This window comes from Phaseolus vulgaris, chromosome 4, assembly GCF_000499845.2.
Source record: "Phaseolus vulgaris cultivar G19833 chromosome 4, P. vulgaris v2.0, whole genome shotgun sequence".
NCBI lineage: Eukaryota > Viridiplantae > Streptophyta > Magnoliopsida > Fabales > Fabaceae > Phaseolus > Phaseolus vulgaris.
The window spans coordinates 42,541,166-42,557,628 of record NC_023756.2 but is presented as its reverse complement, the minus strand read 5'-3'; the positions used below and the strand labels follow the sequence as shown (position 1 = coordinate 42,557,628).

At 31.5% G+C, this 16,463-nt stretch overlaps 1 protein-coding gene across 1 annotated transcript; it reads right to left on the bottom strand.

Moving 5' to 3' along the window:
* Positions 1-5,891: 5,891 nt before the first annotated feature.
* On the bottom strand, positions 5,892-10,673 carry LOC137837752 (uncharacterized). The gene is made up of 3 exons (XM_068646863.1): positions 10,464-10,673; positions 10,132-10,233; positions 5,892-8,846 (listed from the first exon to the last, which is right to left on the bottom strand). Exon 3 carries the CDS (start codon positions 8,685-8,687, stop codon positions 6,318-6,320), a length of 2,370 nt encoding a protein of 789 aa, XP_068502964.1. The 5' UTR covers positions 8,688-8,846; positions 10,132-10,233; positions 10,464-10,673; the 3' UTR covers positions 5,892-6,317.
* Positions 10,674-16,463: the final 5,790 nt, after the last annotated feature.

Sequence of the window (16,463 nt, the reverse complement as noted above, 5' to 3'; positions counted from 1 at the left end):
TTAAACCTATTAGACATTACTTTAGCTAGTGTCTTGTATAAGCATCCAACAAGTGAGATGGGCCTATACTCTTCTAGAGATTGAGGGTTCTCAGATTTTGGAATAAACGTTATGAATGAAGCATTATAACCCTTTGATACCTTCCCTTCTCTGTGGAAGTAATTAATTGCTCCGAACACGTCCTTTTCTAGTAGAACCCAATGCTTCTTAATAAAACTGAAAGAGATTCCATCTAGCCCAGGGCTCTTACTACTTTCGCAATCCCAGATAGCATCCTTAATTTCCTTTCTCCTTAAAAGGTTCAATCAGCAGTTGATTATCTGAATTTGATATGGCTCTGAATTCCACGTTATCCAACCTGACGTATATATCCTCAACAACCAACATCTTGTTTTTGTAGAACTCTTTGACCATCTCCTTCACAGAGTTTGGTTCTTCCACCCAGGTGTCAGAACTATGACACTGAACTCCTTTAATCTCATTTCTCATCCTCCTTCATCTAATTATCGCATGGAAATATTTGGAGTTGGAATAACCTTGTTTGAACCATAACCCCTTTGACTTTTGTTGTAAGATGACTTCACTTCTCATGTTAATAACATGTAACTGACTCAAAATCTCTCTTCTTTCCTTGATCATATTTTCATCCAGATTATCTACATCATCCAACAGATCAATCTCTTGTATTCTATTCATGATATCAAGTTTGATCTTGTTAGTATACCCAAAAACCTCTTTGTTCCACCCTTTCAAATCGCTCTTTAACATTTTTAATTTATCTTTTAACGTTTGGAACATGTTCCCCTTAACCAAGTAGCTTTCCCATTTACTTCTAACGAAGCTGCCAAAATTCTTATCTTCCTGCCAAATGTCAAGAAATCCAAATGGCTTTGGCCCCCAATCCACCAAGTTTGATTTGAGCACCAAAGCACAATGATCATAAATTTGTCTGACTAGGATATATTGCTTGCTGCCCGGCAATGTTGCAACCGTTCAAAGGAAGTTAGGAACCTGTCAAGCTTACTCTTGGTCTTGTCATTAGGTCTATATCAGGTGTATTTCCTGCCGATACAAGGGATATCAACAACTTCCATGCTTTCGATGAAATTATTAGAAACTTGCATTTCTCTCTCATTACTTCTGATACGGTTTATCCCCCTCCACTCACATTCATTTCTTACAGAGTTGAAATCTCCCAAAATGCACCAAGAATTACATGCCTCTCTTTGTCTGACATCTTTTAAATCTTCCCACATTTGTCTTTTCACTTGTACGTTACATGAGGAATACACATTCGCATAAGCCACAAGGGTATTTTTCTCTTTAATGCACCTGATGAACACAATGAACCATCTATTAATTATGTGATTAGTACATTGGAAACACTTATTATGCCAAATTGTCAAAATTCCACCAACCCCATTAATAGGTTCACTATAGAAAAACCTAATGTCATTATCCCCCCATAGCTGACAACATTTTTTCATACTAAAAGTAATTATTTTTACTTCATGAAGACAAACCATTTTAATACCTTCCTTCCTAATGAGATCCTTAATATATCTCCACTTCATAGGGCTCCTAAGACCTCTTACATTCATAGAAAGAATTCTAATTGATAACCTAAATTCCCCCATGCTTTCCTTTCTAACTTTAAATTCTTGTCCCTAGTTTCAAGATCTTTTACACTAACCAAGAGTTTTCCTTCATCTCCACACATAACACCTAGTTGTTTTCCCAATTCCCATAATTTAATTGTCTACAAACTCCCATGTTTTAATCAAAATAAACAATCACAATTGTTAATGGCAATATCAGAAACGAAATTACTGATTTGAGATAAAACTGACCTTATGTTCTTCCCGCTTGCTGTTTTTGCTTGATTCCCCCACCTAGAAAACTCTTCTTTCCGCAAGCTCTTTGGAGTTAAGGGCCACCAAATTGTTACAATCCCTTTCCGATAACTATTGAATGTGTACCTTTCTCTGTTCATCAAATGGGAGATAAGTTTCTTTGACTCTGAAAGATCCTAAACCTCTCAGAGAGTGTTGATGGTCCATGGTTACTTTTTTTTTATTGAGAAGATTTATGGTTTGATGGGTACGCTTCTCAAAGATGGAAGCAGTGGATACCGATTGAATTGGGTGAGGTGGATTGTTATGGCCGATTGATGTATGGCTAGAATTTGGAGAATGATTTGGATTCTGCGGAATGCATTTTATATTCTGAAGAGGTTAAGGGAGACGCGGTGTCGCGTTGGGATCGACAAGAGCGATTGAGAGCTACTGAGGGATTGGGTTGGGCTCCACTTGTGCAGGGGTGAAAGAAGCACAATGTTTTGGGCTTGCGGGATTTGGGCCAGAACAAGTCTTGGCGACCAAAGAAGGGGACCACGTAGGAATAGTAGGTTTATCAATGCTATTCTTTTGTAAAAGAGGACGAGTACGAATTAAACTTGCCTTATATGAGTAACCATTGCCACCCCTACCACATAATTCATCACAAGCCTTTTCCTTTCCCCTATTTGTGTTGGCTACAAGCCTAGGTGTTGATTGTAGTCGTTCTTCTGACCAACTTCAACGGTTATAGTAAGGGGGGCCTCCAGTATTCCTATGTCATTTTTCGATGAGACAACGATTGCTTCTCTTGATTTAGCATTTGTGTTGCCTTTTGATCGTTCCAACTGTTCAAAGCACTCTGATTGCGAAGATAACTCTTCGAATAGGTCTTTTAACGATAGGGAATCTGAGATTGTGGAATTAAAATTACCACATCAACACATGCAGGGATTCTCTTAGATCATCTCGTCCCAGACCACCACATGATAAATTGTACCGTTGATCTTCACGTCATGTATGAAGTCAATTTTGTGCCCTAAAGATGTTGTCATTTGCACCTTTAGATATTCAAGGTTGATTATAGATATTGAGTTTTGGTCGATTGAAATAAATTTCCCATCTGTAGAAACTATTTTTCTAATGCATTCTTCATTCCAAAGTGAGACAGGGAGTCCCCAGCACCTTGCTCGAACCACTTTGTTATTCAGAATCTTCCCATCTACCATGGAACAATTGAGTCAAAGACAGATTCTAGCCACACTCTGTTTTCTTCAATCATCTTTTCGAAAGTATATTTTTCATCACTATAAATAAGCACCATATTATCACCCAGGTAACTTGTTTTCAGACTTCCCATACCTTTCATAATCAAATTTTCTTGTATGTTGCCCAAGGAGGAGGTATATTCGCTTACTTTGCCCACCAAGCATTTATCGAGCCACTCTGTATAGCAAACCTCAGAGTTTAATTCCATACCCTTCCAAACCTCCCCTGAGTTTGCTCTAAGGATGTGTCCCTTTACTACTTGTGCATACGATTTTGGTGGTTCCCCCTTCTACGCCAAACTTTCGTCACCCTGTTATTTCTTTGATTTTTTGTGTACCTCCTATGATTTGCATCCGCTTTTGTTCTTCTGAATCTTGCAAAGTTGAGATGTATTTTTTGATTACCAATGTTGATAGCATCAAGTTCTTTTTTAAGTCTTTCAGCATTTCCCACGTCAAAAAATCGAACAAAGATGAATCTTCTACCCCTTCTATCTGTTTTCATTGGAATGAAAACCTCTTTAATTCTTCCCCATCTATGGAACACTCTTCACATATCTAATTCACCGAAATTGTTAGAAAGTTAGTGAAGAAGAAAGGTGTTTCATTGTTGTTGTTACGTTTCGAAGCTCTCGAATGCATGCTTCTAGAAGGTCCTCTCACTTGAGGCTTAGCAATTCTGCTACTATTTTTCAAACTATCCACTACTTTTGTCTTCTCCACTAGAGTAGGAAATTCTCTAATGAACATAGAAGTCACCACTTCTTTATGTTCTTGCTTCAACCCAAACTCAAATTTACTACATCTCCATGGTCATGGTTTAGGTGTAAAATCTAGCTAGGTGTTTGAACCTAGTAGCATATTCAGTGAATTAAAGATTTCCTTGTTCCAACTGCATGAATTCAATTTCTTTTGCATATATGACACTATCAGAAAAATACTCCTCCAAGAATCTTACTTCGAACTCTCTCAAGTGACAATTTCTTCTCTATCTTCCATCATCTGCTTCATACTTACCCACCAAAACTCAACTTCTTCAATAAGCATATAGATGGCATAAGATAACTTTCTCTCTTTAGGGCATTGAGTAGCTTTAAAGATTCTTTCTATGTCTCTCATCCACTGGTCTGCTTCATCTGGATTTACCTTCTCATTAAATTTGAGTGGATTGTGTCTCAAAAAATCCTCCAGACTAAAGGTATGGGGTTGTTGATGAAGCTGAGACACTTCTGCTGCTAGTCTAGTTGTTTCAAATTGATGAAGGGTGGCCTGATGTTGTTGTGTCATAGTAGCACTCTGTTGTTGCAAGGTTGTTGCCATCATCTTTATTTCCCAAGCCAAGTTGAGCATATCTACTGATGGAGGAGTGAGTGGTCTACATGCCATTTTCTAAACACATAAAGAATTAGGTTAGATATATCTTTAAGACAAAGCAACTTTAAAGAAATAATCACACAAAATAGGTACAAAACCAATCAAGACTTATCTCTAAAATGTATTCTAATTATTTAGAATTAAGATAGAAAATCATCTTGATCTAGTCATGAGTGTGCACCCTCACCATTCTCTCACCACTCTATCAAGATTTTTTTCATTCTTAATAATTTCATCTTTATTCATAACAACTAGTTTGACTCAAACACAAACAAGATTTCAAGAAAACAACTTTGTCAAAAACCTTATTAGAAACTTTTAACTAAGTCTTTAGGCTAGACTTAAACAAAAATCGACATGCGGGAGAAAAAAAATAAACCCACTACCTTCATGTTATCTTAAGTATGAACCACTATGATATCATTAAATATAACATTCCAAAAATACGTCTAAATGTAACAATACAAATCCTACATGTTTATTATATACAAGCTTAGAATTACGAGATTGCGGGGTTTTCTTGCTTCTTTTTTTTACGTTCTTACAATAGGAAGGGAAGAATACATCATTGGAAAGAAAAAGATAGATAGAAAAATAAATAAATAATTTATAATAAAAAATCGTTTAAAATTATTATTATTATTAAATAGTGTATATATATTGTGTATTTTGATTAAATTTGGGGGATATTCGATAAGACTATTTCTCACATTAATCTGTTTTACCAAAATACCTTATGAAGACTGGAACAAAATATTAACAACTACATATTAATTAAGAAAAGTGATGATATTAGTACCCATAGTTTTGAAAAAGAAACAAATATATGTGTGTGTGTATAGCAGCTAAAAATCATCTTTAGGTGTTAAGTTTAAATATAATAAAATATCTAAAATCACGTATTTTAAATTTAAAAGTATTAAAACTAAATACAATTTTCACAAGGGACAAAAATATATTTTGTTCCAAACTTACATGTAGCTTTTAAAAAAAATATAAGCTTAAATAAATGTTGTCCTTATATAAAAAGGCAAAGATGGTACAAAATCTTAGGCAGGAAATCTATCTAGTTAATGCGCCTTCTCAAATGTCGACCCTTTAGACATAAACTTACCAATTTCTTGACATTGCTATTATACTAAATTAATCTAAAATAATCTACCTCAATTTTACAGCCTCCAACGAGATTTATATATAAAAAAAAAAAATAGATTCATAAAACCAAGTATGCTTGAAATTGATATGCAGTGAAGAAAATGCTATTTAGATAGCTTTTAAGTAATAAGTTGCCAGATTTTAAGTAACTTTTCAAATAGTAAAGAGAAGATGAAGATCTATAATCTGCATAAAATATATTGTTTGATGCAGCATATACTAAATGAGAGAAATAGGGTAACACAATAAACAAGTATCATTTAAGAAACTGGAATCAATTTGTAAGATCTGTATTAATTTTGAACGTTGCTAAATATCTTACAAACTTATGGACAGCAGTTGGAAAGGATACCACTACTCTGATTTACAAAAACAAAAACAAAAATTGAGTAAGACCCTATAAAAAGTGTATGAGCACCAGCTATTACAATGTTAGAAAATAAGTGAAATCCCTGAATGTTTTGACACCAAATAAAATATAGCTAGAAAAAATTTGACAAAATTTACCTTTTGTATAACTAATCACAACATTGTCAACTCTATCTGCTGGATCCTGTTTTGTCAAATTAATTCTGGCTTTCTAGTATTCTTCATCCTTGCACGAGCCAGAGATTCCAAAGGTTCATCCCATCTAGCATGCTGCATTCCATTGCTGCTACAAGCAACTGCATATCTTCTTTCTCTTTCAAAGTTTTTCCTTACTGCGCATGTCTTTGTCCTTTTCCTGCTGTACTTCCCCGAGTTTCCGCACATCATTGATCATTTCCTCATTATTAGCTTTTGTCATGTCGTCACTTGTATCTACTTCCTGCATGTCTTCATCCTCCCCCTTCTTTTCTTCCTCAACTTTTCCCATATAGTTGATCATTTCCTTATTACTTTCTTTTATCATTTTATCGCTTGGTTCTTTGACATCAGTATCCTCTTTGTCTGCCATGTCTTCCACCTTCACAACTTCTATTAGCTGAAGAAATTCAAATGGAGTAGCAGCTGGGTCCAACACCCTGCAACCCTTTGGAGCATCTGGAGCTTCTTGACCAGTGAGTACATATGAAGGTATTTGATGAGAGAATCGAAACATCTCTTCCATCGGAATGATCCTGATTTCTGTTGGATCTAAGTGGTGGTGAAATACTGTCCTGAATCCAGCCACTTTGACCAGAGGAATAACATCTATACCATGCCCTTCGATAAAATCCTCAAGTACTTCAACCACATCAAACTTGTGAATAACCTCATCTGGTGTTACCTCATCCCAGTCAGGAGACCAATTCCTGTATAAGGCCCAAACATCCCCTTTCCTGGGATATATACAAATAGCTCCATCAGCACCTGTTCTCCACCTAACCTTGTGGGAGAAAAAGTTGGTCGAGCTACAGATTTCAGGTCTGCTCAATCTGAAATCCCCACAAATTTTTGAAAAGCCTGAAGCAACCCATTTAATGGGGTCCAGTTTACTATTGGTATTTGGGTTGAGCCAACTGATCTTTATCTTGAATGGATTCATGGAGATGATGCCATGAATCATAGCATAACATCGAGGCATCCCATCATCGTTATCATATACAGCCCATACTTGATTTTCAGTGAAAGATACTTCAGTTCGATCTTTGAAAAAATCATGGAAGTCAGGGTCTGGTACATCAATAGCTGTTGTTTCTAGAAATTTTCTGTTACCTTTAGCAATTGTAGAGCCTGCTAACGACATGATGGCAATGTTATCTTGAGCAGACGTTTCAGAATTTCTTAAGCATTTCTCTCCTTTATCGTTCACTTTATAGAAGTTATCTCCACTCTCTTTCATCACTGTTTTATCAACAGCATTTGACTGATTTCCCAGGAGTTTATTGCTAATTTCTTTTCTAGCTTTCTCCATAAGAAGATTCCGAAGCTCAACTGGGGAGATTTCCCCCATACTGTCAGTCTTGTTGATTCCATTAACCCTATTATATTCAAAATTAGCCGGTTTAGATCCACCCCGATTTTCCTTACCACCACTTGCACTTGGGTCCTCCATGCCCCCTCTTCTTCTCTTAGCAGGATTATAGTAACCCTTTTTAGAAACATGCTGCTTCCTTTTTAAGGCTTCTTCCCTTTTGCTAGCTGCTTGTGCCTCCTCCCGATCTCGCTTCACTTTATCATATGCCTGCTGAACCACACTTGCAGCTTGAGCCACGTTGGAAACACCGGATGATTTTGAGAATGGAGCCCACTGGAAACTGCCTGTTTCAGTATTACTATAAGATCCTGCTCCAACATTTGGAGCAGCCATGTCATTCCTTCCGGCATTCGATTTGCTTTTATTAGGTACTTGGCGATTGGAATTTTGCTTCTTCTGTGCAAAATTCCATTGAGTTGCAGGTCTAATACCACTTGCAGGTGGAGGAGAAGTCTCTACAGCCACAAATGCTGTACGGCAGTTGGGGCATAAGAGTTTGAGGTTAAGATAAACTCTAAGATACTCGTACTGCATTTTGCACCGAGTGCAAACAGTCCAAAATGTATTTGATTTTGACTTATGAGTAGAAGATGAAGTGTGCTCTTTAGCAGTACTCTTCTGAACAGCTGCGCTTGAAGGGGTAGTCTTTGTAAAATTGTAACTACCATTAGTGCCTTTTTGTGCTGATGAACCTCCAAACTTGGAAGAGACTTTCCGTTCTTTTCCACTTCTCTTATCATATGCTGCTCTTTTAGTCTTATCTGATAGTAAACTCCATGCCTCAGAAACAAGTTTAAAGGCCCCATCAGCTCCAATGGACTTGTTCTTATCAGGGTGAAGCATGAGAGCTAGCTTCCTGTATTGTCTCCTTACTGTATCATCATCAGCAAGGGAGTCCACACCAAGTACACCGTACCAATCTGCTTCTCCATTTGTTTTATTCTCAGCCGAAATATACACATCAAGTGTTGCTACCATCTGAGAAATACCCTCAAGTTCAGGAAATAGATTTAGGGCCTTCAAAGCAAATTTCTTTGCTCCTGATATATCCTTTGCAGCAAACTTCCTCTCAGCAATTTCTTTTGCCCTGGTAGCCTCATCCTTATTGCACTCCATTTTGGTCGCCCTGCCTTCTCGATGTCCTTGTCTACTTTCTCAAGTTGTGATATAAAAATATCAACATTTCAATCTAAAAATATCATGATTCTTTAAATATTTCTACATAGTCTGAGCTCCACACAGCTTTGAAAATAAATTTGTCAATGGCAACCGAACCTGCAAAGACAAAGTAAGTTTTAGTTGATAAATTAACAACTCAGAGAAGTAAATTGAATTCAAACAAATTCAAATACAGAAAATACACATGCAATATTATTTGGGTAATGCAACAGTAGGCTCGACTTTATAATCGTAACGGCGTATAGTCAGCACTTACAAATTACAGGGAGCTACACAGTTTAAAAGAATGGAGCCTGCACAAATTTTAGAAAATAACCAAAGCTGCAACAAGCACCCAGCTGTGACAAGACCATTAATGTTTTAACAAAGTAACAAACACCACTAACAAAGTATTTGAACAGAGTAGAACAAAACTTTGGTGTTATTAGAATTTAATCAAAATTGTCAATCACAAAATACCAGCACAGAGAAGCTGACCCCAAATCCTCTTAATGGTAGCAGGATGGCCACTATGTTAAAGTCTTAACATATATCTTAAGTAATTTATAATAACATCACATATATAAATGCTCAGCAATTCAAAAACCACGAAGCACCCAAAGTTATAAATTAAAGGGAGGAGAACACCCAGACCGGGAACTAAAAGGGAAAAAAAATCACAAGATTTCCTCAACTAGTCAGGTTTTAAATTAAGAACTTGCACATCAAATTAAATTAAGTGAAACTCAAATATAGAAAATACAAGGGTTGTGATAATATTAGAGTAATGCTACAATACGCTCAAGCTTACAAATGCACCTCTTCATTGGTCAACAATTACAAATCTGCAACAGCTAAACAGTTTAAAACAGTGGGACCTAAAAGTTTTGATAAACAAACAATGCAGCACACAAAATTGCATAAAAGTTCAATAAGAAGTATCTCAGTTACATTTACAGTTTTCAGAAAAACAAATGGAAAGGTTTCATTACATCATTGATGTTTTAAAGCCCTAACCAAATCAACCGATTCAACCAGTCAGACCATGAATCCGCTGTTTCTCCCATCAATTCCCGTTATTCCTTACTACCACCAACTTAACCTATTAAATCAATCAACATGCAAACTAAAGGTCTTGGTCAGCACTTCAATTTAAAATAAATTGCATTATGTTTTTATGTTATCAGGCACAGCACATCACACGGGAATAGAATCAACACAAAGGATCAAAACAGCAAGTAATACTAAATGAAATAAACAAGAAAAACAAAATCCAAAAACACAACCAATTCCTCCGCAGCACTAATCTTAATTCATCACAGGGCAACACAACTTCGTAACTGAAAATGAAAATCAAATATACTCAATTGAAGTAAAAGCAGCAAGAGCATAACCAAATTACCAATTGCAGAAACGAACTCAAAACTCGAACACGCCGAATCTTCCACCGCAAAAACCTCAGAAAAAGTTCCTGCACTTAATGATGATCGCGGACAGAGAAATTCTGATAAAGGGGAAACAAAACCCTAAATATTAATATCCACATTAACAAAAGAAAAATAAAAATGAAGGAAAATTAAAAAAAGGGCAACCCTAAAATAAGATAAAGTTAACAACTTTGGATTGAAAAGAGAGAATAAAAGGAGATTGAGTAAAAGGGGTTAAGGAAGCAGGAAATAGCACAACCTTTCAGGTTTAGTTTTGAAGTAAAGAAGAAGAAAAGTGGAGACTCACGGTGAGGGGATTGAAGATCGTTGAAGAAGAAAGAATAAATGAATATGGTGAGAGAAGTTTGGTTTCATTCTCTCTTTTCTTCTCCATTTTGGTGTCTTCGCTGAGAATTGCTCATGCTTTTACACCTTCTTCTCTCTCGTTTCAGGGTCACACACTTGGAGAGGAACTTCTCTTCACAATAATAAATTATTCTCTTTTGTTGAAATGAATACTTTTGTAACAAATTGGGGGCAATTTATAATATTCGGCTTCAACTAATGACAAATAAATATATAATCATGGCTCCAAATTTGTCTTTACATAGACTATATTCTTATAAAACTAGGTAATTTCCAAATTTTTAAATTGAGTATAAAAATTAAAGGGTTAAATATATCTTTCTATTTTCTAATTCAAATTTTAGACTTTTTTGATACTTATAAGAATGAGTCTTTGTCAGCTTTTTTACGTGACTCATTATAATATTATAATAAGATTTACGTTAAAAAAATTCAATGGAGTATTTTATCATTTCATATGAATTACTTAAATATAAAGGGGATAATTCATTATAACGTTTTGTTGTGTAGATAATTTTTTTCCGATTCTATCCTTATTTAATATATTTCATTTTATTAATACAATGGAGTATTTTATCATTTCATATGAATTACTTAAAAAAATTATTTTTTCATTTTTTAAATTAATATTATTGTACCATTTTTATATAACTCCATCACTCTTTTCTTAATTTTTTATCTTAAAACAACTACGGGAAGAAAGAGAGAGCATACTCTCACACATTCCACACCAAATCTTATCTATCAAATAAAATAACCTTCATTTTCAATCACTCACTGCACTCCATTTTTTGTTTTTCAATTTTGACTCATCCAAAATTATTTATGTATCTATGTTAAATTTCTATTATCATAAAAGTTGAGTAAAAGAGAAAAATACGGAAATACATTGTTACAATAAAAAAAACACTTGATAAACACTCATTTCAATAGTTTCTTTTCTATAAATACTTAGGAAGTCTAAATTTTAACTAAAAACAAAAAATCAATTAAGTGTTGTATTACAAAGATATAGTTAACTCAAATTAATATATATATATATATATAAATTTAACATTTTAATTTGAGATGAAAATAGGATAAATATGTGTGTGTATATTAACTATTTCTATATTTATAGTATATGTATTTCAAAATTATGAGAATATTTTTAATTTTTTCAGCATTTTATTTTGAAATTTGTATTTTGTTATTTGATATTAGAATAAGAAAAAAAATATTACATTTTTAAAATATTAAATTTTGTTAACAGTTACTTTTACTTTTATAAATAAAGTATTTAATGAGCATGTGAACAGTTACAAATGCTAGTATAAATATATCCGTTAAGGATGAGACAAATTATATTAATTAATTAATTAATGTGTTTACATTGGGAACAAGACAATAAAACATGCATCCACTCACCTCTTGCCACGTGTGAAGGACTATTGTGATTTTGCTGTAAAATTAATTTCATGAGATTTATGACAACTTGGTAATTATGATTTTTTTTTATGGAAAGACATGGGCTTTTAAGGAATAAAATGGTCAACAATAATATTTTTACGCGTTTCAAAATTAAGAAACTGATCTAACATTTATTATGAAAATAAATAAATGGTGGGGATGCTCAATTTATCTTAATTATTCAATAAGCCAAAGCTCAAATTAGAAAAAAAATAGTAATTATTATTTTGTTTTAAAATATGTTAAATAGGAAAATGATTATTTTTTATTTTAAGATATAGAAATTTATCTAATATTTACAGAAATAAATAAAGGGTTGCTGAATGTATCTTAATATGTCAAATGCCAAATTAGAAAAACTAAATAAATATTTTTCTGTTCTAAAAAAATCAAATTGGAAAGTGTTTAATAAAAAAATTAACTTCTTTTCCTTTTCAAACATATTGAATTTTTTGGGTACACATGTTGCAAAAATTTAGATGTACATGCATTAATTAAGTTAGCTATAAAGTTTTGGGTTTAATATGGGTTAGGGCACCCTTCCTACATGTTTTTTTAATTAGAATATAGTAATAAATTTATGTAAAATAAATAGAATATAGTAAAAAAAAATATATAGGAATTTATGATTTTTTAGGTTCATTGTAAACATTAAAAAAATCATTAAATAGAAATCAATCTTAAATAAAAAATAATTAATCATTTTATTAATCATATTAAATATTATTTCAGAAATTAAAAAAATTAGTAATATTTAAATTATTAATAAATAGTTTCTAAAATATATCTAATTATTTATCAAAATTTTAGTTACTAATTATTCTTTAAAATAATATATAATTTAATTGATAGAGTGATTATTTATTTATTTGTGTCTTTAACATTAATTTCTATTTTAATTTTTTTTATTGAAAATTTTAGATGAATGCATATCAATTATGAAGTTTTTAAGTTAATCTCTTATTTTATTAAGGTAACCCTTTTTTATTGAATTATATCATATATGTCAAAAAAAAAATATACTCATGAATAGGGTTTGACAAAATTCCCCCTGAATTATTTTTTTCATTTTCATGCCAAAAAAAAACTTCAATCTAAAAGTTGTTCTAGATTCCATCGTATCAAAACCACAAATTGTATCAAAGTTTATGTCTTTTACGCATCAATGCTCTTCAACATCAACACCTTCATTCAATAACTAATGATGCATATCGATCACACATTTTATGAATTAAAAAAAAAGGAGAAAACAAATTTGATAACACAATCAAATGTATAATGTGTTGCAGGAGTTATTCAATCTTTAACATAATGAATTTTTTTAAAACTATTAGGAAAATTTATTGGATATTTTATGGGAAAGAATTAACATAAATAAGTGTGTTATAAGGAGTATTGATATTTATGAATGTGGACAATAATTTATTTACATTCAAGATAGAGATATAAAAGAAGATAGAAAAGTTTTAAATGATAGATATTATATTTATATTTTACCATTTTGTAATTATTAATTGATGACTTGCTTTATTTATGAAAAAAGTTACATAGTATGTTAATATCTTGTTAAATTTAGTCTAATATGATAATTTTATGCCTACAAAAGATTGGAGACTCAACAAATTGTTTTCTTTTATTTTATTTTTGGTATTACAAAAATATCCTTGTATGCAAGGATTTTAAATTGGTTATTAAGAAAATTGTTGTAGGTAAATTTATGTTATTTTTTAAATTATTTTTTAATAATCAATTTAGTATAAATCTAGAGGATTGGTTAAATTCAAAATTTATGTAAAATCAAAACTTTTCAAACTGATTATATTGAAAATGGATTTAATAGGTGTGATTCATATTTTATGGTGAAAAACAAACCAGTCTCAGAGTCTTTTTTTCTCGTAGTTGTGTTTGTTATGGCGTCTCCACATTAATTTCACTTTGCCTTTGCATGTTTGGATCAGGAAGAGCACTGTTCTTCCAGATGGAAGTAATGTGCACCCCTTGTTTTGATCAGCGGATTAATGAGAGTGGGCCCGAGGATGGAAAGTGAAGGTTCCTTCTGACAAGTGCAGAGAAAGATGAGGGAGAAGAAAGAAAGCGACTTAGGAATGTGGTAATGACGCATATGTCCTCATTTCTTTTATAAAATTTCCTATGAATTAATCATAATCTGTAGATCTACTTTTTACTTATTAATCAGAATTAATAAAATACATTATTTGAAATTTTAGGTTTTATAATAATATAATATAATAATAAAATAATATTATAAATATTTATATATTTATAATAGTAATTTTTTATTAACATTAATAATATAAATTTTTAAATATTAAAATAAAAATAATATGTAAAATTAATTTGTAAAATAATAATGCTAATTAAAATAAATTTTTAAAATAATAATAATAAATATAAATTAAATAAATTAATAATAATTAAATAAATGCATTAAATAATACTATTATTAATAATTATTATTTTAATTTTATATTCTTTTATTCTTTTATTTATAATTAAAATTTTACATTATTTTAATTAACTAAAATGTACACAAAATTATTTTTTTATACACAAGGATAAATTTGTAATCTTACAATTTATACCATTAAAATAATTAGAATATCCTTACAACCATCACATCATTTACCAATTTCAATAAACTTTTCTCACACATCCACTCTAAGGTTTTGTTTGGATTAGAGGGTGAGGGGGAGTGGAAAGTTGAGGGTGAGGGGGAGTAGAAGTGTGAAGAAAGTTTAGGTTGTTTGGATTAAAATATGTTAGAGTAGATGCGTGAAACACTTTATTGAAATTTGTGAGTGATGTGATTGTTGTAAGAATATTATAAATTATTTTGAATAGTAAAATTTGTAAGATTACAAATTTACCCTTGTATATAAAAGAAGAATAAATAATGATGAATCATTTTTCATATTTTAGTTAATTAAAATAATTTTAAGTTTCATTTATAAATAAATAAAATGTAAAATTGAAAGAAATCATGAATTATAATTTTAAATTTAAGTATAATTTGATTATTTAACATTTTATTTATTTTATTTTATTTTTTACTTAACTGAATTTACTTACATAATTTTAATATTATATAAGAATTTTTAAATTATATTATTTTATATATATACAAATATATATATATATAATTAATTTTAATAATGATTTTCATTATTATGAATAGCAAAATGAATATATTTAAAAAAGAAAATAGATATTTAGAATATAACATGAATATTAAGTAGTTGTTAAAATATATAATATAAAGTCATTACATTTAATCCGGAAAGAGATATAAAGACATGTTAATTTGTTTGTAATTTTGAAATTATGTAAAGATGAAGAACATAATAATGTTAATTAGAAAAAGAAAAGACATCCCCTGTAAGAACATTTTAATCCTTCTTGTGGAGACCTTCAAACAGTTTTCTAAAAGACATATATTATTCTGTTGTATGTTAATAATTGCATCTTTTTCATCGGCAACGTCTTCAATGCACCATTTGAAAAAATTACAGCCTAGAACCATGTCACTTCTAATCTGTTTTCAAGAAAACAATAAAATTGAACAATGAATAAGTTTAAAATAACATTCTTAAGTTTCTATCAAACCTAATTGAATAAATTTTACCTTGTAGTTTGGACAACCCCAAAAAAAATTTCCAACATCTTTTTCTATTGTCGCTATTCTCAAAACAACAAACTGTCCAAAATCACAAATAGGAGCAACGAAGACAATTGTGCTGCCAATAGCATGGTTAAAAGTACCACGTTTTTGCACACTACAACCAGTACAACTAGATGACGACGTGTTCTGATAGGCAGACATTGAATGACACTTAACCAATGTTGTCGAACATCCGTATTAGGGTTTAAGGACACAAATATGATTTATGCATAATAGAAATAAAATGGTAAAAATACCGTTGTATGCAAGGATTTTAAATTGGTTATTAAGAAAATTGTTGTAGGTAAATTCATGTTATTTTTTAAATTATCATAACTTTTTTAAATTATTTTTTAATAATCAATTTAGTATAAATCTAGTAGATTGGTTAAATTAAAAATTGATGTAAAATCAAAACTTTTCAAACTGATTATATTGAAAATGGATTTAATAGGTGTGATTCATATTTTTTTTTTCTATTTATTCTTATATTTTTTTCTTGGTGAAAAACAAATCAATCTTAGAGTCTTTTTTTCTCTTAGTTGTGTTTGATATGACTTCTTCACATTAATTTCACTTTGCCTTTGACATGTTTGGATCAGGGGAAGCATTGTTCCCCTAGATGGAAGTAATGTGCACCCCTTGTTTCGATCAGCGGATTAGTGAGAGTGGGGCTCGGGTAGTAGATGGATGGAAGGTGAAGGTTCCTTCTGACAAGTGCAGAGAAAGATGAGAGAGAAGAAAGAAAGCGACTTAAGAATGTGGTAATGACGCATGTACCCTCATTTCATTTATAAAATTTCCTATGAATTA